The sequence below is a fragment of the Amia ocellicauda genome, chromosome 11 (genome assembly GCF_036373705.1).
Source record: "Amia ocellicauda isolate fAmiCal2 chromosome 11, fAmiCal2.hap1, whole genome shotgun sequence".
NCBI lineage: Eukaryota > Metazoa > Chordata > Actinopteri > Amiiformes > Amiidae > Amia > Amia ocellicauda.
In genome coordinates, this window is record NC_089860.1 from 14569969 (window position 1) to 14596840 (window position 26872).

The 26872-nt window shown below is 39.5% G+C and overlaps 2 protein-coding genes across 3 annotated transcripts in view; both read right to left on the reverse strand.

Annotated features, from left to right (window-relative positions):
* Positions 1 to 7614: 7614 nt before the first annotated feature.
* Positions 7615 to 11241, reverse strand: thoc3 (THO complex 3). Its single transcript, XM_066716632.1, has 6 exons — positions 11043 to 11241; positions 10525 to 10681; positions 9951 to 10155; positions 9414 to 9575; positions 9184 to 9284; positions 7615 to 8495 (listed from the first exon to the last, which is right to left on the reverse strand). The coding sequence occupies exons 1-6, from the start codon at positions 11220 to 11222 to the stop codon at positions 8332 to 8334; spliced, it is 969 nt and encodes a 322-aa protein (XP_066572729.1). The 5' UTR covers positions 11223 to 11241; the 3' UTR covers positions 7615 to 8331.
* A 1055-nt stretch (positions 11242 to 12296) lies between these two features.
* Positions 12297 to 26872, reverse strand: part of shtn3 (shootin 3) — a 31031-nt gene continuing 16455 nt past the window's right edge. The window contains exons 5-17 of one of the 2 annotated variants that reach the window (XM_066716634.1): positions 26676 to 26773; positions 25721 to 25802; positions 22048 to 22142; positions 21021 to 21167; positions 18753 to 18906; positions 18218 to 18380; positions 17820 to 17890; positions 17528 to 17628; positions 17338 to 17352; positions 16166 to 16231; positions 15394 to 15514; positions 14582 to 14750; positions 12297 to 14272 (exon numbers count right to left, since the gene is read on the reverse strand). In XM_066716634.1, coding sequence (XP_066572731.1) covers positions 14122 to 14272; positions 14582 to 14750; positions 15394 to 15514; positions 16166 to 16231; positions 17338 to 17352; positions 17528 to 17628; positions 17820 to 17890; positions 18218 to 18380; positions 18753 to 18906; positions 21021 to 21167; positions 22048 to 22142; positions 25721 to 25802; positions 26676 to 26773 — 1433 coding nt within the window. In that variant the 3' untranslated portion in view covers positions 12297 to 14121. Of the gene's footprint in view, positions 14273 to 14581; positions 14751 to 15393; positions 15515 to 16165; positions 16232 to 17316; positions 17353 to 17527; positions 17629 to 17819; positions 17891 to 18217; positions 18381 to 18752; positions 18907 to 21020; positions 21168 to 22047; positions 22143 to 25720; positions 25803 to 26675; positions 26774 to 26872 lie in introns of both variants that reach the window. The other variant, XM_066716633.1, reaches the window with a different exon arrangement.

Consider the following 26872-nt stretch of genomic DNA (forward strand, 5'->3'; position numbering starts at 1 on the left):
TCTGCCTAAGACCCCTCTCTGTCTCTCTCCTGTTGTGGAAGCTGGCCGCGTCCCGAGGTGGAGTCCAGGATTAGAAGAGCCGTCCTGCCGGCCTGGATTGCAGCATACGTGAGACTCGGACACTGTACTTTGATTAAACTGTGAACCTTTTCTTTATTATTTTCTTTTTAATCTTTTTCTCTTGTGTAAATATCCTGGTGCTAATTAGTGTTTTATTTAGGCCTATAGGTTTTTAGTGTAGGTTTTAGCATTTTTCTGTAGGTTTTATTTATCGCCCGTGTTATTAAAGGCGATATTTAACTGATTTTAACTGTAACTTAGTAGCTTTAGGTCTTGATCGTGTGCAGCAGACGTGGTGCCCTGCTGCACCCCTGATGCTGTAGTTGATTGTGTAAATAAACCGTGTGCACTGTCACACAAACAATTTCTCCTGCATGCAAATTGTTGTCTCATCTCGTTACTCTTTCTCAGGCTTTGCGTGGGAGAGAGGAATAAACCAGTTTGACACTCACCTAAGCGACAGTGCCTGGAAATCAAAGGCGCTCATGAAAGAAATTCAGAAATCAATTAAAGAACCCTTTGCCAATGCGATGCGGCAATTATCTGGAAGTGGCCTTTTACAGATTCAGAAACTAATTCATCTTGACTGCATAACACAGAGGGGTGAATCTAATTACTTTTTCAGTCTCTTTTTCTTTTTAAATGCTGGGTGGGTTTAAAAGACGACAGCCCATTGACATGACAGACTCATGACTCGCCCATCTTCTTTGACCTCTGGGTTGGAGTAAAGACGGTATTCTCGGATATAAGCAATTTTGCTGAAAATGTTCAAAACAATGTACGTGTTTTTTAGTTAGTTTTTTTTTTTGTCCTTTACTATTCATTTCATGGAGTTGTAGGATTACGTATTTTCTAGGTATTTTTTCCAATGGTACACTTCACATGGAATTGTGTGTAGTAGTGTAATCTATTAAAATATTTTTTTTCTCTACAGTTCATAAGATACAGACAATGTAAGTCTTTATGGAAATATTTTTTTAAACCTGATATAATTTATGTACACATCGATACCTTTAGGCTGCTCAAAAACATCTGGAACTTAAAAAGAAAGAAAAGAAGATAACCACAAACCATACCAGTAAGATCAGTGGTTCTTTGTTTCTAGTAGCTGGATAACCAACAAAAAGCTGGTTCCTCAGCTACAGGCGTCAAGAAAGACAAGAGAGATCAGAAATATTGCAGACATCCACAGCAAATCAGAGCAAACAAAGACAGAGGATTTTGGCACCTGTTTCAGCTGAAGAGCTAACAGTATCTATAACAAGCATTGCAATTGACACAACATGCTAAAAGAAGAAAGGTCAGCCTAAGAGCATAAGGATATGGACAGTCAATGACAGGAGAAGAGGAGATGGATTGGCTCACTGCAAACACACACACAGCTACTGCCTTGAGCCCCCCATTCATCCCTTTTCTATTCAAAGGAATTAAAGGTTTTCAGCAGGAGCTAAACAAAAACATTTCAACACAAATTTGCTAGCTTTGCATGATTGACAAACGCCCACCCCATGGCTGACTTTTCATGTCTTGTGCTGGAAAAACATTGGGTGCACTTTTTTTTTATTTGATGGCAAAATCGATGAATAAAATGTCCATTTAGTTTGCCAAAGAAATTAAAGAGAGAGTTAAATGTTAAAAGTGTATCTGAGAACTCTATACATTTATAAATATAGTGTCATCAAAGTATTCATTGGAAAAAGGTGGTCTGGGATAATCAGTTTGCTGTTGTGTAATTAGTAAGTCAGAACTAAACTAAAGCTATGCCTTTAAGAGCAAAGAGGTGTTTGTTTCTCTGCCTCGCAGCTGTTACAAAGTAATAGAATTTTCTGCTAGTCATTCTACTTAATCTGATATGTAGCCCCCAGTTCAAACCACCCCCTCCCTAGCTATAAACACACCAGAACACACATCCAGCGATAATCACATAGAGCAGCCTTGTCCAACAATTACACTCCTTTCACTTATCAGGTCTTGACTAACCCATGATGCATTTCAGTGACACGCTGTCGCCAGGCACATGAAAATATAAATTGAATGAGAAATGCATTACATTGTGAGAGTGTGCTAGACTTTCATAGTGCTTTTGTTGAAAGAGAGGGAAAACACATATACAAACTTTCTTTTCGGCATTTTAGTTCTCTCTTTCAACTGCCTGGGTAACATTTGATTTTATTAATAGTTCTGTCCAAGGTGTTTAAACAGAATTTATATTATTGGATATCACTGGGGTTGGCGGGATAACATACTCTGTTACAGTCAAATTTTCCCCTGTTGGGTTTTGCGTTATTTATTTTTTTCCTCAGTGCTAATGTGGTCTGTTATCTGAAATATCTTGTGCTCCCCTTTCCAAAGAAAGTTTTATTATGATCATTCAGCATTAGCCATCTTAGAAGAGGCATGTCTCGAAACCGGATTGCTTCCTGTTAAGAACCAAATGATGTCATTAACCCGCAGTCTCACGAAAGTGACCTCCATAGGCCATTGTTATTTCTAATTGGAAAAACCTTCTGACTGAGGTCTGCCAGCTTCACCTTGGCTGGAAATTAGCACATCTTATTTTGATTAATCAGATGGAACCTAGATGTATTTAAATGGCTGCACAATTAATACAAGTATCCAAGTTTCTATTATGTCTTGTATTTCCACCAGCTAAATTGGGATTTCTTAACTTTATTTGATAGCCAATCGTGTATCTTAATAAAACAGTACAATTGCCTATTTTTGGTGTTTCTCCCCTCCTAAAAAATGTTTCCCCAGCAACCAAATAGCCAATGGTCACACACTCTGGTGGTCTACTAATTACTGCAGAAGAAACAGTGCAGGGCAGGCAATGGGGGAGTGTCATCAAGGCAGCTAACTTTCGCATTACATTTCTCTTCGTCTCTGCTGTTAAACGCATACCGATACAGCAGTACAAAGGAAGCTGGGGAAGCTTGCTAGCCTGCCACATTCTCTCCCACTCCTTTTTTTTTTCAAAGATGTGCCAAACCAAACCTCACTTCTGCCAAATGAATGTTCTAAAGATTATTCTTCTCACTTCTCAAAATGTTCCTCAAGAAGGCTCCTGAAAAAGATGCAAGTGTGGGTGGCTTTTGCTTTTTTTATTTGTCTGTTTTTTGTTTGTTTATCCAGAATACACAGACCTACTTTCCTGAGTTATTCTACTTGGGAAAAGGTTGTTAGAGAAAACAGAAAAAAACGACTAAGCCCAGATGTCCTGATATGTGTTACCATATGACCTTGAATATTTTTGAATATTATTTCACTTTCCGTGCTGGTTATCCGCCTTTTGTTTGCATTTTTTATATTATGTTCCTTGAATAATGTAGTGTCCATGCAGTATTAATGCTTGAATGGCTACTGTTAAGTATACTGCCAGCAGCTTCCATTAGAGATCTCTTCTCTGTGTCACAGTCCTCCTGTTAAAAAAATCTGAGCATAAATTAGGCACAATTGTAAATAGTTGAAATCTGGTGTCCACAGGCAGACAGCTACGATCAGTAAATATGTTTAACTTGTGAGCTAAACCAATGTTCCTTACAGTAAAAACTATAAACAAAGTTAGTTAATGCCTTCAGTAAACAGCCTTTTTTTCACATTTTTAAACTTTCACAATCAATATCTTCAATGTTAGGCCATGACATAGTGTCCTTTTATTATTTCTTAACTGTGTGTAGTTAGAATGAGACACAAATATACTTTTTTATTTTTACTACTCAGGTTTGCATAAATTCTCAGTAAAAACACGTATTCTGTAGTTAATATAAAGGTTTGACTGTGACTATGAAATATTAAAGTATCTGCTCAGAATTGCACTGACATCACAAAGCAGATGTGCTAAAAAATAATAATAATTGAACACTGGGTTAAAAAAATTAGATGGATATATATTTTATTAAAGTTAGGGAGAGTAAATATCTCTAAGTATTGTGGAGGTGTGTGGAATGGTGCTGGATGGTAGATATGTGAGTTAAAACTGAAGCGGGCGCTGTTTCCAGAAAGTTGCTAATCTCTAGCCAGTTCTCTCTAGTGCCAAATTAGTTAATTAGTAGGTGCAGCTGAGGCCTAGCTGTCTTCAATCAGGCAGGAATATAAGGTGTTTTTTTTGTTTGTTTGTTTTTGTGCTCAGGTGGGTGAGTGGGGAGAGTTTGGAGTGAGGTTAAGTAAAGTTAAGTAAAGTTTTAGTGGTCTGTGGAAAAACCCTTGGTTGAGGAAAATATATTTTTCTTTTGTTTCTTTGGCACGATTTACTGTTTGTTTGGACTTGGAAGTGGCTTAGATGTTTCAGCTATATCTAGGATAATCTGGCTGTGATCAGAGCTCGGCTCCCCCACTGAACTGTGTTTGCTTAAAGGCTGAAAATAACAAACTGTCTTGCTTTTGAAGACCAACTTCTGTCTCCAAGCACTTATATGCCATATTCTGGCATACAGTTGTCATCACTGTGTCACAGGATCCACTTAAATATCAAGTTTGAAGTGAAAGGAAATGGACAAGACAGTAATAGACAACTTAGGGAATGTAACCCACTGCTTATAGTGTGTCCTCAGTCTCAGGTTAAAGATAAAAACTGAGAGAGAGAGAGAGAAGCAAGTCAACGAGCAAAAGTGGTGGCTTATATGAGTAATGACAAGTTGTTTTGATTTGCGTAGTTATAGTGCTGACCTGGGTATGTCAACATCCGGATAATTAGAATTAGCTCAGATACACTTCAACAACTATGGTTCAGGGATTCATTGGGTGCCCTCTTAGGTAAAGTGTATTATAAACAAACCTGAGGCTATGTATCCTGGTATCCCTGCTTAGTTTTTTTTCCCTCTTTCTGGACATTCCTCTGTATCTTCCATCAACTGCCATTTTAGCTTTGCTTCAGGTAATCGAGTGCAGGGAAACACAGCGGAGTAAGGGGAGCTCTCCACATCAGCGATTGTCACAGAAACTGACAGGCACGCTCATGACAACAGCCCAGGGTCCACAGACTACAGCGCGGCTCCCTTGTCAGGGCTGCTACCTGCCTTTTTCAACAGTTTCAGGGGACAAATATATAAACAGTGTTTCGCAAATTCTTCTGACATGTTTTGCTTGGGTTACACGTCCTTCGGTATTGGAGATAGTTCAAGACATCATGTCATATATACATCAGACAAAAGGCTGTAATAGTTTGCAAAACAATTCATGTTTGTACCTTTGGCTGCATAAATAGTAACTGGGGTGTTTTCCCAAATCCAAAGTATTAATAAACTGAAAATTATAAATCGAAACAATGTTTGGCGGTATCAATCTTGTTTTTATTTTATTTTATTTTATTTATTTATTTGATTCTGCTGTCGTAAAACTAGTCAGAACTTCAGAGAGAGTCTGTTAATGTTTTTCTCTCTTTACAAACTGATGATTGAAGCGATGACTGGTGTTAGAAAACTGTAATGGACAGTTTGGATGATCACCAATGTTTCCTAAAGCACGCAGGGGAGTTCTGCATCCTGTGAATAAATATGAGATCAGAATATTCAGTGCATATTCTTATGACAGTATTGAAAACTGTTTATCATTTGAAGTTCTTGTTTAGTTTTGAGTGGTGATCGCTGAAGGACTCTGGGGATTGGAGGGAGGACATTAACATAATCTGTATAGGCCTTTAAGTTAGCATTGTGGTTTGTTTTGTTTTACTTCTTACTGCAGTGGTCTTCCCTTTTTTTCCACCAGATTTCTAAGCATCAACATTTGGTTTTGATAATATACACCCCTTCTAGTAGCAAGTTCTACAAAGCTGCAGTGTTTCACACCAATCAACCCCAATCATCCCCTTCCTGCTGTACTACACCATCATCCACCAAGTCCAAGATCGGTAGTGAAATGGAGGGGGGGGGAGACATTCCATAAATAATGATGTTCCTTTTGGAGTGGATCAATTACTTATTCAATGTGCCATTTTAAAAGAAAGTCTGCCTTATTTATCTTTCTTCTTCGCTTGATTCAACCAGAATCATTATCTCAATTAGCTGATGCGAGTCTGGGGTCGAGTGAATCCCTGCGATTGCTCCCGCTTCCCTGGCCTCGTTGTGGCGTTGTGGACGGCCCCAGCTGACAATTATGCCATCCTCTTGAAAGCTTAATGCTGCCTATCGTATTTTCTGCCCAATTCACCATCGCCTACAAACTTCAGACATCCTGGTCAAGTGCATTCAAAGTTACTCTAACCCTTCATTTAATTTAATTTATAAATGCATGTTGCTGTTTTTCGGGAAGCAATGAAACTCCACTCCCCAGCAGTTTAATTGCATCCCATGTCCATTGTTACCCTTGACATACCTTCACCAAAAGCTAATGCAGCTGAAGCTGAACATTTTTTTTGTGTGTTTATGTGTAAGTCAATTGATTAAGCCAAAGTGAACTGTAAGCAATTATGCAAAGAATGGATGTAGAAAAAAAGGTGCTTTTGAAGAGTAATGATGAAAATAGTGAAAACATAATTGAAGTTTGCTCATGTTGAATTAAAAGGTAAGAAAGGAATGTATGAGAAGAGAATATAATTTACAAAGATCTAGTCTGTGTTGTCAAAAGGTGACAATGCATTGCTGATTTATCAGAGAGGGGAGATATTACACAAGTCAGCATATTCAAACACTAGCGATTCAAGCCTGGAAGCATTTCACTAAATAGTATTCAGTCCTTGCACGTGTGGACCTTCTAAGAGCATGGAAGTGTTCTGAATAAAACAAGTATTAAATTAGTTTATTAGTTCATTTGAAAGCACTGGCAAACCCCCAAAATAAACTGAATTTAGAATTATAACACATCTCAAATGTTTCTCTCCCTCACAGGTTCGAGACTTTATAGGTTTCAGTAGATCTTAGGTAGATCGATACATAGAACTTCTTAATTGATTTTTTTTTGTTTTGTTTCATCATCCTATCCATGAATCACTTTTGTCAAGGATCAGTTAAATGCAGGGAAATGGTTATACAGTGTATTTTTTTAGGCCAGATCTGAAAGCGTTAGAAAGTTTTCGTCTCTTGGCTGCATTTCATGTTTTCATACCACGATGTTTGCCTTTAATGTTTTTAGTAAGCAACATGAAAGAATTATTAAATATAAATGCTTCACACAATGTAATCGCCTATGCAATAGAAATCTTGTACAATGCAACAAAAGTGTAGGTAAAAAGACTAACAGTGGCGTATTCTATGGCACCTTAAAAACTCAGAACTTTGGTCTGACTTCTGGTTTTAATATTGTGTGTATTTAAATCATAATTTAAATTAGGAATATAATTATTCTATGAGCCACTAATGCTTCCTCATTTAATGTCAGGCATAAACTGTTGAAAAACCTTTTTTTTTTTTGGGGGGGGGGATAGTCCACAGTAGTGTACTGTTTTGTGGCAATACAGCACGTTTCATTAAAATAATTGTCAAGCTTGGACCATTCACATATTTCTATAGGCATCTGCTAATCTGACACAAAAACAAAATTATCCAACATGTAATATGATTGTGGCTTACAAAAATGGAAAATTGCAAAAATGACAAATTTTAAATAAAAAAGCTTGTTGGATTTACTTCTCAGTCTTTTTAATTGTATTGCAAAATATATACACAGTAAACAAAATATGGTACAAAAATGTATTTTATAATGCACTGTGCAAAAACAAGAACATTTATATACAGTACAAGAAAAAAACAGCTGGCTCTGAAGGGCTGATGTGGAATAATAGAGCCACCTACTGGTAAAAACAAAACCTATTAAACAAAATAAGACCTCAGACTTCTCCATTTCATCAAACATGTTTGCAAACTCTAGTGAATCCCTGTGTCTCACATAAACAGTTTGCAGATATTCACAACATTAAAGAAAACAGTTCATCTTATCCTTTTTTCATGTTTCTCCGGAATTAAGGGAATTCAACTGGTCAACGTCAAGGATCAACACAGACATTTTACACGCAGCTGGGGATGTAGTTAAGCTTAACGTACTCATGTTTATTCATCACTTTAGTGCCCCACTGTCTAATTTTGTTTTTGCAGAAAATCACACTTGCTCGTCACAGTTTCCTAGTTTATTCAGTGCTCTCATTAAAGGTGAAAGACTCTTCGAGGTGAAAGAGATGCCATATCTGTACAAAACGAGAGAGGCCTGGGCACTGAAAGAGAGGCATTAACAGATGGTTTCAATCACTGGCTTACAGTCTCGTGAATTATAACAATTTCATCACACACACACAAAACTGAAGAGGACTGGTCCAGCACACAGCCAGGGCTCGGATGCCACTCTTCAGGAGTCGTTGGGCAGCCCAAAGAGCTTGACTGTGCCCGCTTCCCGGTTGCTGTCATATTTTCCATCTTTGTCATCACAGGCATATGCCAGCAACGGCCTTTTAGGATGCCAAGCCACCGTGAACGTTGGCGACTCGCACTGCACTTCCCATAGCTTCTCTCCTGCAAGGCGAGTCAAATTAGTCAGCAAAACGGATTTCACAAAAACATAAAAATAGCCAACATCAGATTAACTGTATCCGCATTGAGCTTCCTCCCTCCCTCCCGCTGATCACTGGATACTTCCCAGAGTTGTCTTCGTGACACATTGTAAAAGCCAATCCCAATCTCAATATGCCAGCCAGGCAGAAAAAAAAACATCCTCGAGCAACAAGAAACTGTTTGGATGACATTATTGGTCCTTTTTGCCAAAAAATTGTTTTAGTGACAAATACAGCACTGTTTGACATATACTATTTTGATTTGAAAGGTTATGAGAGCTAAGTTTCCCATTCTAAATGAGAATAAAGCATTGATAAAAGGTGTGGAATATATGAAAAACATTTAAAAAAAAATCATAATTCAGAAGTTGTTAATGTTGTGCAATTATGAATATCGTGTGAATGTTGGTTCAGCAGATTCATTCTGAGATGCTTTGACCTCCTGATTGTGATGAAAAGGGGTTTTTATATGTTTTAATAGTAAGATGCCTTCCTTTTTAAGAACTAAAACCTCCTTTTAGACTTTCCAGCCCAGTCTGAAAATTATGGCTTTAACAGAGAACAAGTTATCGTTTGCAGACGTCCACTGTAGTGTTGAAGCTTTTAGTGTAAGGATGGGGTCCGAGGTCAAGTTTTAAGAAGCTCCTTACCCGTCTCCACTTCTGCGATGTCAATGAAGTGGTCCTCCGACGCCGAGGCCAGCATTTTGCCATCGTGACTGAAACTCAGCGTCCTGACGGGCCAGTCCAGCCTAAATAAACAAGAACATCGATCCCTCAGCAGGGTCTACATTGTAGGCACAGGACATTAAGACTGTTTTGCCGAGCCTCTTACAATTGAACCAAATTCCAATGACATCATCAGCCAGCTGTCAGCTCACCTGGAGAAGCAGCGAACACAGACGAGCTCCTCCACGTCCCACAGGCTAACGAGTGCGTCGGCGCTCCCCGTGGCAAAGTACTTCCCCGTCGGGTCAAACTTTATACAGATACAGTTGGAAGGATGTGCATTGATGGACTGGATGGGCTTTAGTTCAGGGTAACTGAAACGGAAGACATTTGTTTTCACTGTCACTTGTAAAATATCATACATTGTCAAGCTGATTAACCGGAAAAACAGGTTATTCTATATCCTACACACTTAAAATCATCATTCCAAGTTACCTGGATGGTACAGAATATGCACCATATTTTTTACCTCAAAACTGTAGTATAATGTATTTCCTTTTCAACTGATTGCTTAGGTTAATTTAGATCCTTAACAAAACAAAGGTTTCCACTTCTTTCAGAACTAAAAACGTGTGGTAACAAAACAAAACCTGCGATGTCTCTTTCCTCCAGTGATATCAATGACTTTCAGCATTTCACACAGTGGAAGAGCTGCCTTCCTCAAAGATGTGCCAGTCCTTCCTTCTCACCTAAGGATGTTGATGCAGCCATTGCCATTGGTCAGAAAAAACATGTCGTTGTCATTGTTCCACGAGATCTCATTCACTTCAAACTTGAACTGCTCCTCAGCCCGGGAACGATGCGTTTTGGCATCGATGAAGGTCACGACATCGTCCTTGTTCCCAACCGCAATAGTCTGGCCATCAGGACTCCAACAGATATTGATATTCTCCCCTACAAGAGAACAGAGGAACATCATTTTTAATAAAACACCTTAAATCACTCTGAATGTCTTCAAGAGCCTGGGACAAATTCATGTCTTCTGCTGTTCCACTCAAGATCCTCCTCTGATATAATATTTCTGCAACAAAACTGTTATAATCATTTGGGGAATGTATTTTACTTAAAAACATGATCATAAACTGTTTCAGAGACCGGGATACATGCTAGTAATATTCCCCAACTGCTCTTATTGAATTTCTTTCCATGCCTGTTAGTTATGATTGACTTTACTGTAACAATCCTGGCAGTACAAACATGAGCGGTAATATCTTGTGTGTATTTGTGTTAGTATAAGTCTTCAGAGAGGGACACAACCAGCACCTTTAGTGTTGACGGTGGCGATGCACTTCGTGGTCCGGACGTCCCAGATGCGGATGGTCTTGTCCCCAGACGCCGTGACGAAGAGGTCGGGGTTGGTGGGATGCCAACACAGCTGATCCACGCTGTCCCCATGCCCTCGGTAGTTATTCTCCTTCACCTGACATGGTACGGTTATTAATGAATGTAGTGAATAGACGTCTTAATGCACTGATTATGTATTTTTGTTTCAAAGAAATCTGACGATGCAGGCTACTAATCGGAGCGATTCATAATACAACAGGGGACATCACTGAAGATCAACCGCCTCCTGTTGAATATAGACGATATATTTCCAAAGTAAACACATAAATGCACACCTAAATCAATAAATACATAGCGTATACTTAAAAACCCCGCGATCGATGCATGTCTTAATTAAAAAACACACAAAAACAGACCAGAAAGAAACTCGCCCATCTCCCTGCCCGCAGGCTGCCTATGCTAAGTCCTGTCCATCTCCACCGCCACTCCGCGCTTACCAGGCGGTCCTTCTCCAGCAGGAACACGCTGGCCGTTTTATCGAAGGATCCCGATGCCAGCCTGCGGCCATCGCAGCTCCATGCCACCGAGTGCACCTTGGCGCTGTGGGCCGGGAACTCGCGGCTTTTGTTGTTGTTTCTGAAGCTCTCCTGCATCTCCTGGTAGTACTGCGACGCCATGCTGCCGGACTCAAGTACTCGTCCATCAGCCGGGGGGGGGTGTCGCGCACGGAAGAACCGATTCTCCTCGTTTATAAATGCCAAGTTGTAACATTGTACCTATGTGAAAACAAATGTATATTAATGAAAACATGTTTATTAAAAAAAAAAAACCAAGCTTCTACACATTGCATCGACGAAGTCTGGTGTATACCTATACTCAAAATGGTTTCGCCCATGAGAACAGTCTCAACAAACTTTATTGACAATGTGTCACCGTTTACAACTGTCCATCAATGGGACGCGGAGAACCAGGAAGTGCGCTTCGAGTGCCATCCCGCGGTAGGTCTGCGCAGGTCAATACAGTCAGAAGAAAGACGTTTCTGAAGTGTAGAAATGCACTCATCTTATTAACACACACACATAATACTAATGCTCAGAGAGAATGCACTGCTTGTGTATCATTGTGTTTAATCACATCACATCGCAGTGCAATACTTACAAGGCCGCACGACCTCCCCCCCTGCTTATGCATTTATTTAGTGTGTGTGCATTTAAAGCTCTGCATATGCGTGTGTAATGTTCATGACATTTGGAGTCTACACACCTCGTGTTTGATCTAATACTGTCAATTCAGTAATCGGTGTACGTGTTAAATGTGTAAATCATGTATGTAAACGTGTGAATGTATAAACTGACAAAAGTGAACCATCTGAATTGTAAAACATTAGTCAATCGCCTTAATGAGAACTACAACATTTATGTCCGCCATATTTGAGGCATTGAACAATTGTTGATTTCATTTTAATTAAGCTTCAGTTTGTCACCCAAGTAAATTGAATGTACGAAGCCTCTGGAAATTGAAGCATTTGAATACAACGAACTCTTAGCTTTCACTGAAAACATCCCATTGATTTCATTGGGCAGTGCATTTTGCTAACTTTGGATTCATTGCGTATTTGTACATTTTTCTTGGGGTCAGTTTTAATCGTTTGTAATGTATTTGTATCAATTCACATAATCCAAGTTACTGTACCAAAACGTAGTAATGAATATGACATAATCAATGCTGTGAAATAAAAACATAAGATGACATTACTTAAAAGGCCAAAACTTTATTTCCTGCAATTAAAAAAACAGATTTTCATGAATGAGAGAAAGCAGTGAAGAGGTTTAGAAACCCAAGATTGGGACAGGTTTTTTTTTTTGTTGTTGTTCTTTTATGTCTTTACATACTGTAGTCAGGAACCAGCAAAGTCACACACACAAACCACTACCATACAGTTTTCATAGCATGTCATCAGATAGCAACAAAAGTGGTCATATTTAGGCTTTGTTCATTTACAGTCTGGTTGCAACATGTTTGGAAATGCCGAAAGTAGCTTAGAGCTTACAACACTATGGACCATACTAAAAGAAATATGCATGTTTTTTTTGTTTGTTTGTTTAATATGTATCATGTTTTTTCCGGGAACTAGCTGTGAATTTAATTTAATGCAGAATCCCCAAAAAGGGTGTTGTTTGCAAAAAATAAATCTGTGTTTGCAGGTCTTCAGTAATTAAGTTCATGATTAATGCATGAGACTCCAGCAATTTCTGCTTCTCTTGTCAGTTGATGGGACAGCATATGCATACATGTATAACTCTGAAGTGGCTTACTTGGTGTTTTGTGCAATGATGGAGTCATAACAGCTCTCCCAGCTTGGTTGCAATCCACTAAAATGCCCCTCATAAGAACCAAGGGAGCATTGGTCACCCAGTAATGTGAGAATGATTATTTATCAACATGATTTGTTTGGTTGGGCTTGATTAGCTTTTGGTATTGTAGAAAATGAAATCCAGTCATTTATACCTGCATATACAAATAAATAAATGCTGGGCCCCTGTGCATGACATATGTCTTGGTGAGATTGCCCTGATGTCCATACCCTCTCAGTGGGCTTGCTATATAACTATAGCTCTATTCCAGCAATGGGATGATTGTTTGGGCTGGAATATATAGCACCTCGTGTCTGCAGAGAAAAACCGCAGCACGTTGCACAGATTGCGCCTCTGGAACAGCGTGTGATCACCGCAGTGCAGGCACCTTTTGGGTAGAACATTGGAAGACGTGTTCACATTTGCACTTCTTCTTCAAGCTTTCATCCTTATCTTTCAGAACTTGTAGTACAATATTTGGATAGATAGATAGATTGCAAGTGGATGTGTCTGCAAGGAGGTAGGCTGAGGACACTTGCACCCATTCCACAAACATGTCCAAAGAATATCAACACAGCTGCAAGCCTTTCATTTACTAAACTGGTGATATGATTAACATTTCATATCATATTATTGTTTGTTTAAATAGTCAGTGTTATCTTTGGAATATTGGATCATATTCATCTAAGCTTTAACTAATTATTTTGTGTAGAATTTGTTCTTCAAAGAATTAACATCTTGTCTTCAAATGTCTCAAGATTTCTAATATAAAAGTAATAGACACTGATGTAACTGTATTAGCCTAAGCTTTCAAAGCAGAGACTATAATAATTATAATAATAATAATGCAACCGTACCTCTGACAACAATTTCCTGAAATAAATATTGGGACTTGGGTGTTCTTTTACATTTGAATGCCTAATAATTGTTTGTTAGTTTGTGATTCTTCATGTTTATTTTTCCTTCAGTGTAAGAAGAGATTATAAAACCAAAAAGAAAGAAACTTCCTCTAGTATTTTACTAAACATAACAGTGCATTCCTTAAGCAGACACAAACCCACACTAGCATACAGCATGTGCATAAAAAAATCCTAGTGAAACTAAAGCTTCAAAATCATCTAAAAGTACCACAAAAAAAAACTTTTTTTTTTTGTCAAATGTTGTGCAAATTGTGCAGCTTTCCCCCCACCCTGGCCCCTGTGACTCTCGCCTCACACTGCGGTTAACACTCTGCGTCAGTGCCGTTCACAGGGCTAGGGCCTTCAGGTGAACCTGCGGTTTGGAGGCCTTGTCTGTCGCGGTTTAGCAGAGTATGGCCAAATCCATTCGCCTGAGAGCTTGTCACGGCCGATTTCCCCTTTTCTACTTCTTCACTGTAAATGACATAATAACAAAATTATATATTTTTGAATACAGGCACAGAGTAGTGCATTCATATTGAATATTGTCAGATATGTATGCTTTCTTTAATCCAGAACTTGATTATATACAGAGTAGACAGTTTCCCATTTAGCAATAGCCAGAGTGTAAATAAACAAATAAATACATACATAAATAAAATAACTGGATAGGAGTTTAGGTAATATTGTGGAACAGTTAAAAAATGGCAGCCTGTGACTTGAGAACTAGAAGGCCTAAATGTGACTCTACTTTATATCTTCACTTTCATTGAATGTGATTACCTGTCGCAACAGCCATTTATAACCACATCCGGAACCCCTCTCTCGGACAGCGAGCTGCGCGCGCTCCCCCCGTGGCAGGACAGAGACGTCTCCTTGCCCGAGTCTGAGCTGTGTCTGGCATTCAGGCTCTCAGAAGAAGAAACTTTGCTAATTTGACCTTCCTTGTCATCTGTGAGAGAAAATAAATGAGGGTTCGCAAACTTAAGGGACGGAAAACTGGTGTGCTTGTAAATGGGCCTGTAATCCTTTTCAGCAGCTCATTAGTGGAAGGTGCTGATAATGGGCCCTATTCATCAGGGCTTCTCTGCCAATTTGCAAAAGAATTGATCAGGGAAAAGAGCTGGTGGTCTTTATCGTATCTCTCTATATCAAGTGAAAATTAGTGCAATGTAGACTTTGTAAATTTTGTGCCAGCACAGCAAACATTTTTTTTTTCCCTGATTTTGTTTCCTGTACAAGGTAAGAACAGTCAGAACTGGAGAACACAGAAAATGAATTAAATAATATATTATTCCTTCATATTTGAAAGCTAATACAATATCTGGAATTAACTGGTGAACTATGAAATGTATTTGTCTTTGGTTGAGACCTGTAGGGAATGACTTTTAGACTGATTAAGCATTGTAAGTAGTAGGCATTACTCCCATCTAGTGGTGAAATCAAGAACAGCCAAAGAATGTACTGTATGTTTTAAGTTTTAAATGACTTTGATAGGGAAACCGAAGGATGGCATTAATACTATTAAGTTATTATAGTTCAGAGAGATGCCATTGTGAGGTTTAAAGGTGTGAGGTGTTGACGTGAGGTTTTACCTCCGGGTTCAGGGTCGCATGCTTGTTTCCTTCGCCTCCTCAGTATCACTTCCAGTTCACTGTCCTTCTTACCCGGCAGCACCTCCGGAAATCCTCTGCTTGGACTCTTCTTGACACTCTCCTGAAATGTGAAAGACAAAGAAGGAATTAAAGCTAGTGTTTATGTGTAGGTTCGTTTTTTCACACTGCATGTAAACCATGAACTAACAAACTGGGTTTAACTGATGAGTCAAATAATGAACGTGGATTGGGATTCCTAACAAAGACTGCCTAGTTCGGAAGACATGAAGAGGTAGCAAGAGTAGCAGTCATAGAAAAAAGGTCAGAATTGTTCATAAGAAAAAAAAAGGTGTATAAATAGTAATTAATTAATCATGAAACCTTTAGTATTTAAAGTCAGCTATTTTTATATAGTGGGAAATAATTATTTGCATTATTATTATGAACAGAAATCTACACATTTTTAACATCCTTTAGTATTCTTCTGAAGCGTGCATGTTTTGTGTTTATTTGTCTGGTACAATCTGTAGCAGGCTTGTTGGTAATACAGTGTATATAGAGAGGGGGAATGTATACACTCGAAGGAGCATGGGAAATGTATCCTCAGAAAAGACAATAACAACATCTTGGACAATGGTGGTAGAAAGAGCAACTTGCATGAGAAAAGAGGAGAGAATTTGGTGGAAGAATCTCCTTAAATGCATGAAGTCAGAGGGTGATAATGGTAGGCTGGTAGGGAAACTGACATATTGAAATTAAATGGAAAGAGTACCAGAATGCCCTTTAGCTCATCCATTGCACTCTCTTGCGGTTTCTCTTCTGGGGGAGGGGGCTGAGGCTGTGAGGAATTAGGACAATAGTGTTACAAACACATTATAAACATTTATGAACATTGCTTCTCATTGCTAGTAAGACTACCAACAGAATAAAACCAACTAATGTGTTATTGTTATTATATTAAGCTGGTTGCGTTTTTAGGTAGCATAAGAAAGAATTAATAGGATACAAAAGAAACGTATATATTGAAAGCCCTTCTCTTCAGTGGTAGGTTTATAATGAAAGTAATGTGAACAAGGTAACTGCTGAGGAAATGGGGTGTAAAATGACTATGGATTTATATTTCTCATCTCCATAAAAATAGTAGTACCAGCTTGCTCAGTGTGCGTAATCTTAACAGACACTACCAGAAAAGAACAAAACCGTAATGCTTTGGATTTATATGTTGACACCCAAGTAATGAAAGGTCAGAATGATTTGTTGTCTGTCCGTGACCTCCTAAAACCACACTGTGACCTTTCTGCAAGGTCATGACCCCAGTCTGATAAATGGTTATAATATTTATACTTTTTCTTGAAATAGAATATAAATAGTTTTCTAATTTTCAGCTAGAAACCAAAAATCACAGAATCCATAGATATAATTTAATAGCACTAACAGCTAGAAAGAATAGGGCTGTACTACATATACCAGATTGTTTGGATTTTTTTTTTTACAACCCCTCTGAGATGCTGTGTTGTCATGGTGCTTTCAAGTCAATCAATGAAAAACAATCTAATGAAAGCATCCCATTTATAAATGTGGGCCTTTATTCCTAAAATAATTCCCCAAAGGAATAAAGCTCATGCCTGTGGGGGGTGGCATGCAAAATGATAAAAAAAAAAAAAAAAATCTTTGAACAGTAATTTCAAATGAAGCTCTTTTACATTGACATAAAAATGAGCGTGTATAACAGAAATATGTCAGCAGTAAAACTGATGTCTTTTTTTCTGGAACAACATAAATATAAAAAGAGGCTCTGAAAGGAAGACAAAAATAACTCTTTTGTTCAGAAACCCTTTACGAGACTCAGCTATAATGATCCTGCCTAAACTGTACATTTCATTCTCCCAGCATGCTTCATTAAAATAAAAATCTACAACTTACTGATTTTTTTCCCCCACTTACTTTCACACCAAACCTCTTCAAGAGAAAGACACCCAGTGAAGCAGGAGAGCAAATATGTAAAAACACAAAAAAGAGAAACTAATTGCAGACATTGAATAAACTGAATTATAATAAAAGATCACATTTTAAAATAATAATAAGCTCAGTTTGTAGTGGCATTTGTGGTACCATCTAAAGAGTGCCTGCCCACCTTGGTATCTTGGCCCTTGACAGGTCTCAGCACAACCCCGTGTTTAATCCTCTCCATCATCTCGTTCACTGCTTTCACCTTCACGTCGTCCACTGCGCCCCCTGCTTCGACAATGACAAACAAGCGCTCAGGTTTCACTCAGACTCCAGTGTGGCAAACTTGGTGTGGGCACAGCTCGAGAGTTAGAGAAGAAACAATAAAGCAAATCCGACACATTCGGAGGCTTGGAAAGTGTTCCAACTCCAACTGTCGAACCTGCTCTTAAACAGAATGAAACTGATCACAAACCCACCAGCCACAGGCTCTGTCTTCAGAGGTCCCTTGGAGCCTTTTGAGGATTTTCTCATTATTGCAATGAGCGAGCTGTGGGAAAGAAAAAAAGACAAGTAACTACCAAAGCTACATGATTTTAAACACTGGAATCATTCCATCTATACATTGCTGTATACCAAGTGTAGTTTAATTATCATCCTGCTCTGTTTCTCAATTCAACAGCTCCCCAGACACACACTTAGAGAAAACAAACCGCATTATGAATAAAATCCTATAATGTCTGATATTTCATGTTTATTGAATACAGTAAAAGGTATAAAACGATGCTGCCGTGACTCGTGACCTTGTGGACTAGTGCTGAATGGGGAAATCCATGCCTGTTGGGTGTTGGAGAGTGTTGCTCATAGAGACGGTTACCTGAGGGGGTTGCAGCGCGAGGGGGGAGGGGGCGGTGGAGGCGGTGGGGGCGGGGGAGGCGGCGGGGGAGGAGGCGCGGGAGGTGGGGCTGGTGGCGGTGCCGTCCCCGGAGCCGACTCTGGGGTGGAGTCCTGGTTTTTCTGCACGTCTAGCAGCCCCTGCACTGTGGAAACAGAGCGAGCAACCACAGTGTTACCGAATTCATGCAGCTGCCGTTTCAGAAAAAAGGCAAACGATTTTCATAGTGGAATTCATGGTCGTTGACAACACAATTACACACAATGAAGATAGCCTGACAAACATGGTCTGTGTCCTTGTGTTGCCAATCAGCTCACGACAAGACCTCTATTAACACTTAGGATAACATAATGCAAGATTCATTTGACATTTTCTGTTTGTATGGTTTGTTTTTGCTGGGCCCACTGCTGCAGGAGGTATTGCAAACGCATGGGAGTGAATGTGTGGCTCCGCTCTTCAGTGTGTGTGTGTGTGTTTCTGTGTTTGTGTGGAGGGGGGGGGCAGCGCTGCCTCCCACCTTGGCTCTCCAGGCTGTTGTTCCTCTCCTCCATCTGCTGGATCCGAGCTTCAGCCTCCCGCTTCTCCTCTTCGGCCAGCTCCAACTGCCTCTGCAGTTCGGACAGCTGCCTGCGGAGGGCGGACTCTTGGAGCTCCGTCTCCAGGTTTTTCACCTGTGAGGGACAGGCAGGAAACGCAACACTCTGAGGTTTACAGGGCTGTGGCAGTAGCCTGAAGCCAGCTCTGAGCCGCAGTTACGTTTGTACACTCACATTTACATTTGTGTTTTTAAAAACACTCTGCAATTAAACCAATTCAGAGAACAGGTCGGTTTTGTTTTCTCCAGGCTACACTGGGGCTTACAATGTTAAACTGTATCCTATCTTCTTTGATACATTTTGAATAATATATAACACCCAATATGTACAATCTGGCATTGTTGTTGTTTTTCAATGCTATTTTCAAAGCAATATTTTTTTGCAGAAGCAAGGGCAACTAAATTGCAACAGGCACATACATCCAAATTATGTATTATTATTATTATTATTATTATTATTATTATTATTATTATTATTATTATTATTATTATTACAGAAGTCAAATTACACAACTTAACACCAGGATATATGACAGCAGTGGCCATCTATCTTTTCTTGGTCCCTTGGTGTAAGAATAATAGCAATTAAGACTGGAGTTAGGGTTATGGTTTAATTCCCCCAAATTACCCTTATAAGAATACAGTAGGCAGTACAGCTGAGGGGATTTCAACACATCAGGTCCCGTTTATGCTTCTTGAATATCAACTGCTCCTTTCTTCAATGAGCCTGAGGTCTTGACTCTTTAATAATGGTATATTATGCACTGTGCTGCTGCAACCTCCCTGGAAGAGAGCGGTCTGCAGACAATGCCATATGTGTGAAGGTGCCTGTGCTGTACTGCTCAGGCTGTGTGATTTGGCAAAGCCTGCTGCATGATTAGAAGGCAGTGGGATTTGGCTGTAGGAAGCAGATGATTATGCACAGCTCGGTGCTCAAGTGGGATAGCTAGATCGTCTAGACACTGGGATATTGCGTTTTGTCTTGTTCATCCATGATTGTTGTACTGTTTTGCTGTTTTGCGAGGGCAATGTAATAATAGGGCTGGGAGTTCTGTGTGTGGGAATAAAGACATTTCAGAGCTTGCTTGTGACCAGTGTAATTAAATTTCAGAGTCGAAAGAGCTGGATTGGGGGGCAAGGGGGTAAAAGTAAGTAAGTAATGACGGGGAGGTTCTTTTTACCAGGAGCTTCCTGTTTCAAGCCCAATTTATGTCTTTAGGATGAGGTGTCAATTCATTTATAAAGTGATTCTGCATCAGCTGTTGTTGATGCTTAGTTCATACCCTAGTCTGTTTAAGTCCCTTTGGGTAAAAGCCTCTACTAAATTATCACACTCTATTATACAACACTGATTTTTGCTAAATACTCATTGCTCATTTGTTTATAAGGAGAGTCCTACATTCATATATCTACCTACTTTCAAAGTTGTAAAGCTCACAAGGACATTTTGTGTACATGCTTGAAGGCAATGTTTATCCACTACAAAAACTCACCATTTAGAGGTTAGTTTATGGCTGTGGATTAAAATAAATGGTTATGTTATTTAAATCATGTTTATCGCCTTACTCTCTCCAACAGAACCTGCCTAAAGGAAAATAATATGCAGGCACTGTGTCACACTAAACAATGTGCCTAAAGCCCTGCCTGTCAACACATCCAAAGTCAACTTAATCTTGGTGTTTAGCATTACTGTGCTGGATTCTTCTTAATATAATATCAAAGTGTTTCTGAAGTGTTCTTCAGCAGTATTTTGTTCAGCCCTCCTTTGTGGTAATTTCTTCACCTTAATCTGAAAACCCCAGACAGGTCATTAATAATCAGCAAGAATAGTTTCATATGAGATCATTGAGAAGCGCCATCTCTGCGTGGCAAAGACAGCTGATAGTCAAATACATTACAATAGCATATCTTCCATCTCTCGTTCCTTCAGATGGGGCTGCACACCCACTGAAATGAATGTACTGTGTAATCCTGTTGTTTGTGTGCATCAGGGCACCAGTGTATACAATATCATGCCACAATCTGATCGAATCCATTTTACATGTCACGGCAGACAGACCGTGTTTAAGACAGTATTGTGTGGAAGGCCACAGGTCATCTGCCTTTTGGTGAAGTGAGTGAATCTCAGGTTTACACTCTATCTATGCCCCCCACCCCCCATCCACACTTGCCCATGTCTCGTACAATTACCTTCTGCTGGTGCTGGAACCGCTCCTGCTCCAGGGTCTTGGTCACATTGGCCACGTCCTCCAGTGCCTTGAGCAGCTGAATGCTGGGGTCGGCCTGCTGCAGGAGGATCATGCTCTGTCTGTTCGCTTCCTTCTGTTTGACCAGCATCTATCAACAGACACGGTATATCCCAATAAGTCCCAGTGCCCCGCAGCCCCATGCTGGGAATGACTGGAGTCCGTCCACTGCCCCCTGCCCAACCCCAGGCCCCAGCACAGAGAAGGGCATCCTGGGAGATCCTGGAGAAATGCCCTTGTTTAGGTCAATGTCTGCCTTCAGTTTCTACTGAGCCTGAGGAAATGTGTTCTTGAGGTCACTGAGCATTGGAGCATAAAACTGTTCTGCACAATGGCACTCGGGCACACACTGGTGCACAGAGTATACTAATTAACATCCCTGCCTGGGTGTCCAACAACAACAGACTAGACTGTCCAGTGAAGGTACTGACAGTCATTCACGCTGCTTCACTACATGAAAAAAACAAAGCACGGTTATACCGAGTCTGTTCTTCGGTTGTCTAAAAATAGATAGCCTCAAAACTATGCAAATTCTATCAAAAGCACAGTAAGCAAATAGCGCTCACATGTATTTAACTGCATCGAAGATCATACAGATTTGTATAATTATTATTATTTATTTTTTTTACCACTTTTGCATACATTTTTGTAAGGAATTGTAGCCTATTACAAATTCGATATTGTGCTAAATGCATTTCCCCCATTTTGGCAGGCAAGGGAGCAATGTGTACCAACAAACTTAGTAGGGGGTTGTGAATGTACATGACTGTATATGACTACATGAACCGAAGGCACAACTATTGGCTGTATATGGGAGAAAAATACATTAAGCATGCTATTACTATTATTATTATTATTATTATTATTATTATTATTATGATGATGATGATGATGATGATGATGCTATTGCCATCCCCTATCCCACTCTCTTCTCTGCCACAGACACTCCAGACTTTGTTTTTGTGTCATACCTCATGTGCATAGGTCTCAGCTTTCTGCCTCAGGCTGTGTTCCAGATCCAGATGCTCTCTCAGCTCCTCGTACTCGTGGGTAGCCATTAATGACACTGTGTGTGGACGAAAAAACAGAGAGTCACAAACTGCATCTCTGGAACAAGGTCGCAGTGCTCGTATGCTGGGGGCTCCCTCTGTAGAGCTCCATTTAATATCACATTTTTAAACCATTCATCCCCAAAAACTCTGAATTAAATACTATCTGGTTTGTATGTTCAGAAGAAATTAAACGATGAAGGCTCATAGAGCAGCACTGCTATTTTATGCTTTTGGTCTCTTAATTGTAACCCCACTATTCATACAAAGCACTGGTACATGTTTCTATCAATTCCATGTTAGTTGGATTATTAAGATATGTGTTCCTATTTTCTATTTGAAGGGATTCAAGCTTGTTAAAATATGTATGTTTCTACACTATGCTTTTTAACATTTTTGTATAATGCAAAAAACATCTCTAAATACGTAACTATTATAAAAAATATATATAATTGGGTCAAATCTAGCATTCTGTCTCTTAATAGTAATGGAAAAGCTGCTGTCTCAAATGGGCAGTCACTTCACTGAGCATATAATACAGCAACTGAGGGACCAAAAATCTGACTGATCTGTAACTCTAATGATCTACATTTATTTAATGAACTCCATGCATGTTCGTACTGTGTCTGTATGCCTAAATATGTTGTTTATGTCCTAATCCCCTGCAAAGCAATGGTTAAACACCCTCCTGTGAATAAAACCCCCTGGTCCCTCTCTGAGGTTTGTAGCATTTTCACGTTGGTATTTCTTTGGCAACAATACAGTAGATCCTTCGCAGTACTGGCTTGTTACTAGCCCAGTAAATGCAGCCCAGTTTTCAACCATAAGTCATCTTCAATCAAGGCAGCTGTGCATGCAAGTGTAAGTGGGGGGAGCAGAGGAGGATGTCTCTGCATGTAGACTATCAGGCCCCAGTGGGCATTACATCATCCAGCTGTGCTAGGAAAGCAGTGTCACTACATTTCCGTGTGTGTCTGCTGAAAGCATCTCAGGGTGTCTGCATGCAGTGTGTGTGTGTGTTGGCTTGCTCCTGTGGTCATTCATCTTCGGGTGTATGTTGGTTTCTTCTTTTCTTTTGTTGTGTGTGTCGCTTCATCACGCACACACACAGCTGCTGGTTTTTCTGGACCCCCTGGGACTGTTTAAGCCTGGCACAATGCTGTTTACCCAGTTCTGCTGAGCTTAAAATATATTAAACAACACATAACCAAACAAGACTTTTAACCTTTGATTCCCATGAGCTTGGCTGTGCTACAAATTGGGGAGGAGAACTTGATTTTATTTGTTTATTTGTTTATTTTATTAACTAGCCTTAGCGAATCATTGAATGTAAATGTACATCTATGTCAAGTTATTCTACAATATTAAATTACAGAAATATTTTCAAATAGGTGAAGAATATTAATCTAAACATATGAAAGAATTAGTTCTGTTTTTAATTTAGAATTGATATGTAGAGGGAGGCAGGGATAATGATGTTTGCTCTCCAAAGCACAGACATTCATCACCAGAAACTAGATGAGCTCAAATGTCTTTTACATCACTATATGACATAAGAGCCATTACTCACAGTGCAGAAACGTACAGTGTGAACTCCATAATCCAGGGTCTCTTGTAATAAGACATCTAATGCCATTACTGTGCATCTTGGAATTAACAATGCTAAAAAAGGTCTCTGATTTTTATTAGTAGTAGTAGTATTATTACTAGTAGTATTGTTGTTGTTGTTGTTGTTGTTGTTTTCCAGATGAGAAAGACTGTGACCTCCCACTGAAATGCGCTTTAATCAACAATACAATGAATGGAAACAGGTTTACACATATAATCCCAGCAGCTAATTTCAAATAAAATAATATTTTGGGGGACTTTCTTTTATACTTAGATTCTGAATAATTCATCAGACATGCTAAGAAGCATTTTTTAATAGAGACATTGGAGGTGAAGTGCATTATTTTGCTTTTAAAAGAATCCAATGGCCGTAAAACCTAAACCACAAAAAAAAAAACAATTCAGATTTTTCATCACTTCCACCCTGCTTCTTACTTAAATCAAATTGATTTACCATAATGAATTTCCGTTCTGGCATGCCAGGTCAGAATTTCATAAATGGATATATAATTACCAGTAATAAGATCTGATAATGCTCAGTAGTGCCATGGGCCACCTAAATATTACCATAGCAACTTAGAAAGAAAATATACTTTAGAAAGCATGTTTAATTCTGAAATTTTTCACATTACATTACGTTACATTATTTGTCATTTAGCAGACGCTCTTATCCAGGGCAACTTATATTTGTACCCATTTATACAGCTGGGTATTTTACTGGAGCAATCTAAGTGAAGTACCTTGCTCAAGGGTACAACAGCATTGTATTAATTAATTAATGTTTTTTGAGGGAGGTAACTGTGAATAGGAAAACTGTTTGAGAAAACAATTTTGACCAAATACATGGAAAAGGAATATCTTACAGTTCTAGACCCATATGAATCTAGGATCTGCCACATAAATTAATTCAGGCTGAGAGGGTTGTTGTATTTTACCCCACATGTTTGTATGAATAAACATAGTTATGCTCTCCCCTTGATTTATTTTCTACAGAAACATTTGTATTATTTCTGCTGTCTTTGTGAGGCCACTGTTGCAGACTCTGCAAACTGATCTCCAGTGGATGAGTCATGTTTATCCTCAGGTGGGGTTTGTAATGTGTCATCTCCCCAATGACATTAATAGCCAGACGAGCAGGATAGAGTTCTAACTCACTCCTCGGTATTTCACTGAGCAGTTTCTTTCTTCTTCTTTTTCTGCCGAGTTTCAAACGCTTATGACAGCCAGGCAAATCTTTCATTAAAGCACCTGCCTTACCTTACACCAGATCCTTAATCACTACTGTCCTTTATCTATATAGTTCAAGTGATGTCAGCATTCCTATTGGCTGACTCTTCATTTCCCTGTACATTAACAATGTCTCAGCCTCTTTACAAATTAAAGGGTAGCTGCAAGGGGTCTTCAGCAATAAAATCAATAGCAGGCTATGTTATATATCCCTGTAAACGATCCAGTGTGGGGCTATTGGACATGGCTGGTGGAAATAGCAGCGGCATTTTAGATCACAAAAGGAAAGTCCAGGATACCACTGTGCCTTTATTTTTGACAGGAAAGTCAGTTCACTTAAAGTCCCCCATGCTTAACAGAACACAGACAGCCACTCAAGTTCAATGTAGCTTTTCAAATGAGAGTAAGCTATTTAATCTGAGGGAAAGATTCAATTATTTTTACCCTCTGGTGTCTTCGAAAACTCAGCCAGAACTGAGAGAGAGAGCAGAAATTATCTGCAGCTTGAAATGCTGTTGATGGTCATTGAAAAGATATTATTAACTGGTAGAAGGTGAGAAAATGAAATATAAATTGTAATATACTCGAGAAAGGGGTTGTATTTCAATGTGAGTTTGGTAATTGTTGATGAAATGAAGAGATAAGAAGCTTAGGGGGCTGGAATAGCAAGTAGCCACATACCATGGAAGAATGAGTCAAAAAATGAGCGAAGCAGCGCCTAGCAGCCCCTGCAATGCGGTGAGACCTCGCCGCCTCTCACCTCTGTTGAACCGCTTGATCGTCTTGCTTTGCTGCTCGACAGTCTTGTGGAGCTCCTTCATCTCGGCTTGATCCTTTTCAATCTGAAAAAGCAATGTCAATAAAACGTTACACACCAATGTACTTTACACTTAGCCTTTTAAAAGCTACTTTGAAAAAGAGAAGAAAGGGAATTACTTTTACTGCTTCTTTGCTATGGCTTTTGAATTGTAATTGTTTGTGGATTTTACTGCTGGATGATCTACTACACAGGTGTCAAACTCACTTCCATGCGATCTACGGTACCTTATGCTTTTTGTTCCACCCAAGCTCTCAATTATTGAATTGACCTAATGTATTGGATTCATTGGAAGGGGCCCTTTCTCACGATTTCTCTCTGAGCCTCAGGATGATTATAGCTTGATTTGTATGACTGTAGATTAATTCTGTGTTTTTTTATTCCTCACTAGAAGAAAAACAAAATCAGCTGTATTAAGTGATTCACAGCAAAGCATGAAACTAAAACCAGAAGATCTTTCAGCACCTGAGGACCAGAAATTGATCAATATCCAGATTCTGCCATGTTGAGATGTTCTCCTATTAGTGTCTGACTACAACCTCTGTGTACATCATTAGGAGTAAAACATAAAAACGCAATTGATAAGGCCTAATATTTCTGTCACAGAGAGTTCTGTTTCATTTAGCCAGTCATTACACTCTTTACAGTATTTTTCTTTTTTAACAAGGATCTTCAGATGCGCAAATAAAACCGTCAGACTATATATACTTAAAAAAACCAACTAGGCAGCATGAAGCCACACAGCTTAAGACTATTTTCAGCTGAGTCCCCATCCATTACATGCTGGGAGGCTCGCTCTGCTCATTCAGCTCCCCCTCCACCACCCTGCTCCTCCAGAGAAGACTGCCTTAATGGAAACTCTTTCCATTCACGTTATGAACGTGTGGCCGGCACTCACACGTGCAGTCAGCTCTTCGATTTGGCTCCTCTGGTCTTGCAGCTGGCAGGCAAACTGTTTCTTCTCATCCAGCAGAGTGCTCACAGTCTCTTGCAGATCTGAAATGCACGGCAAGCATGTCACTGCGGGAGCACTGGGGACAAACACGTCACCGCACATACACCTGCGTGAGCTGACCACGGCCTGACTGGTGACTC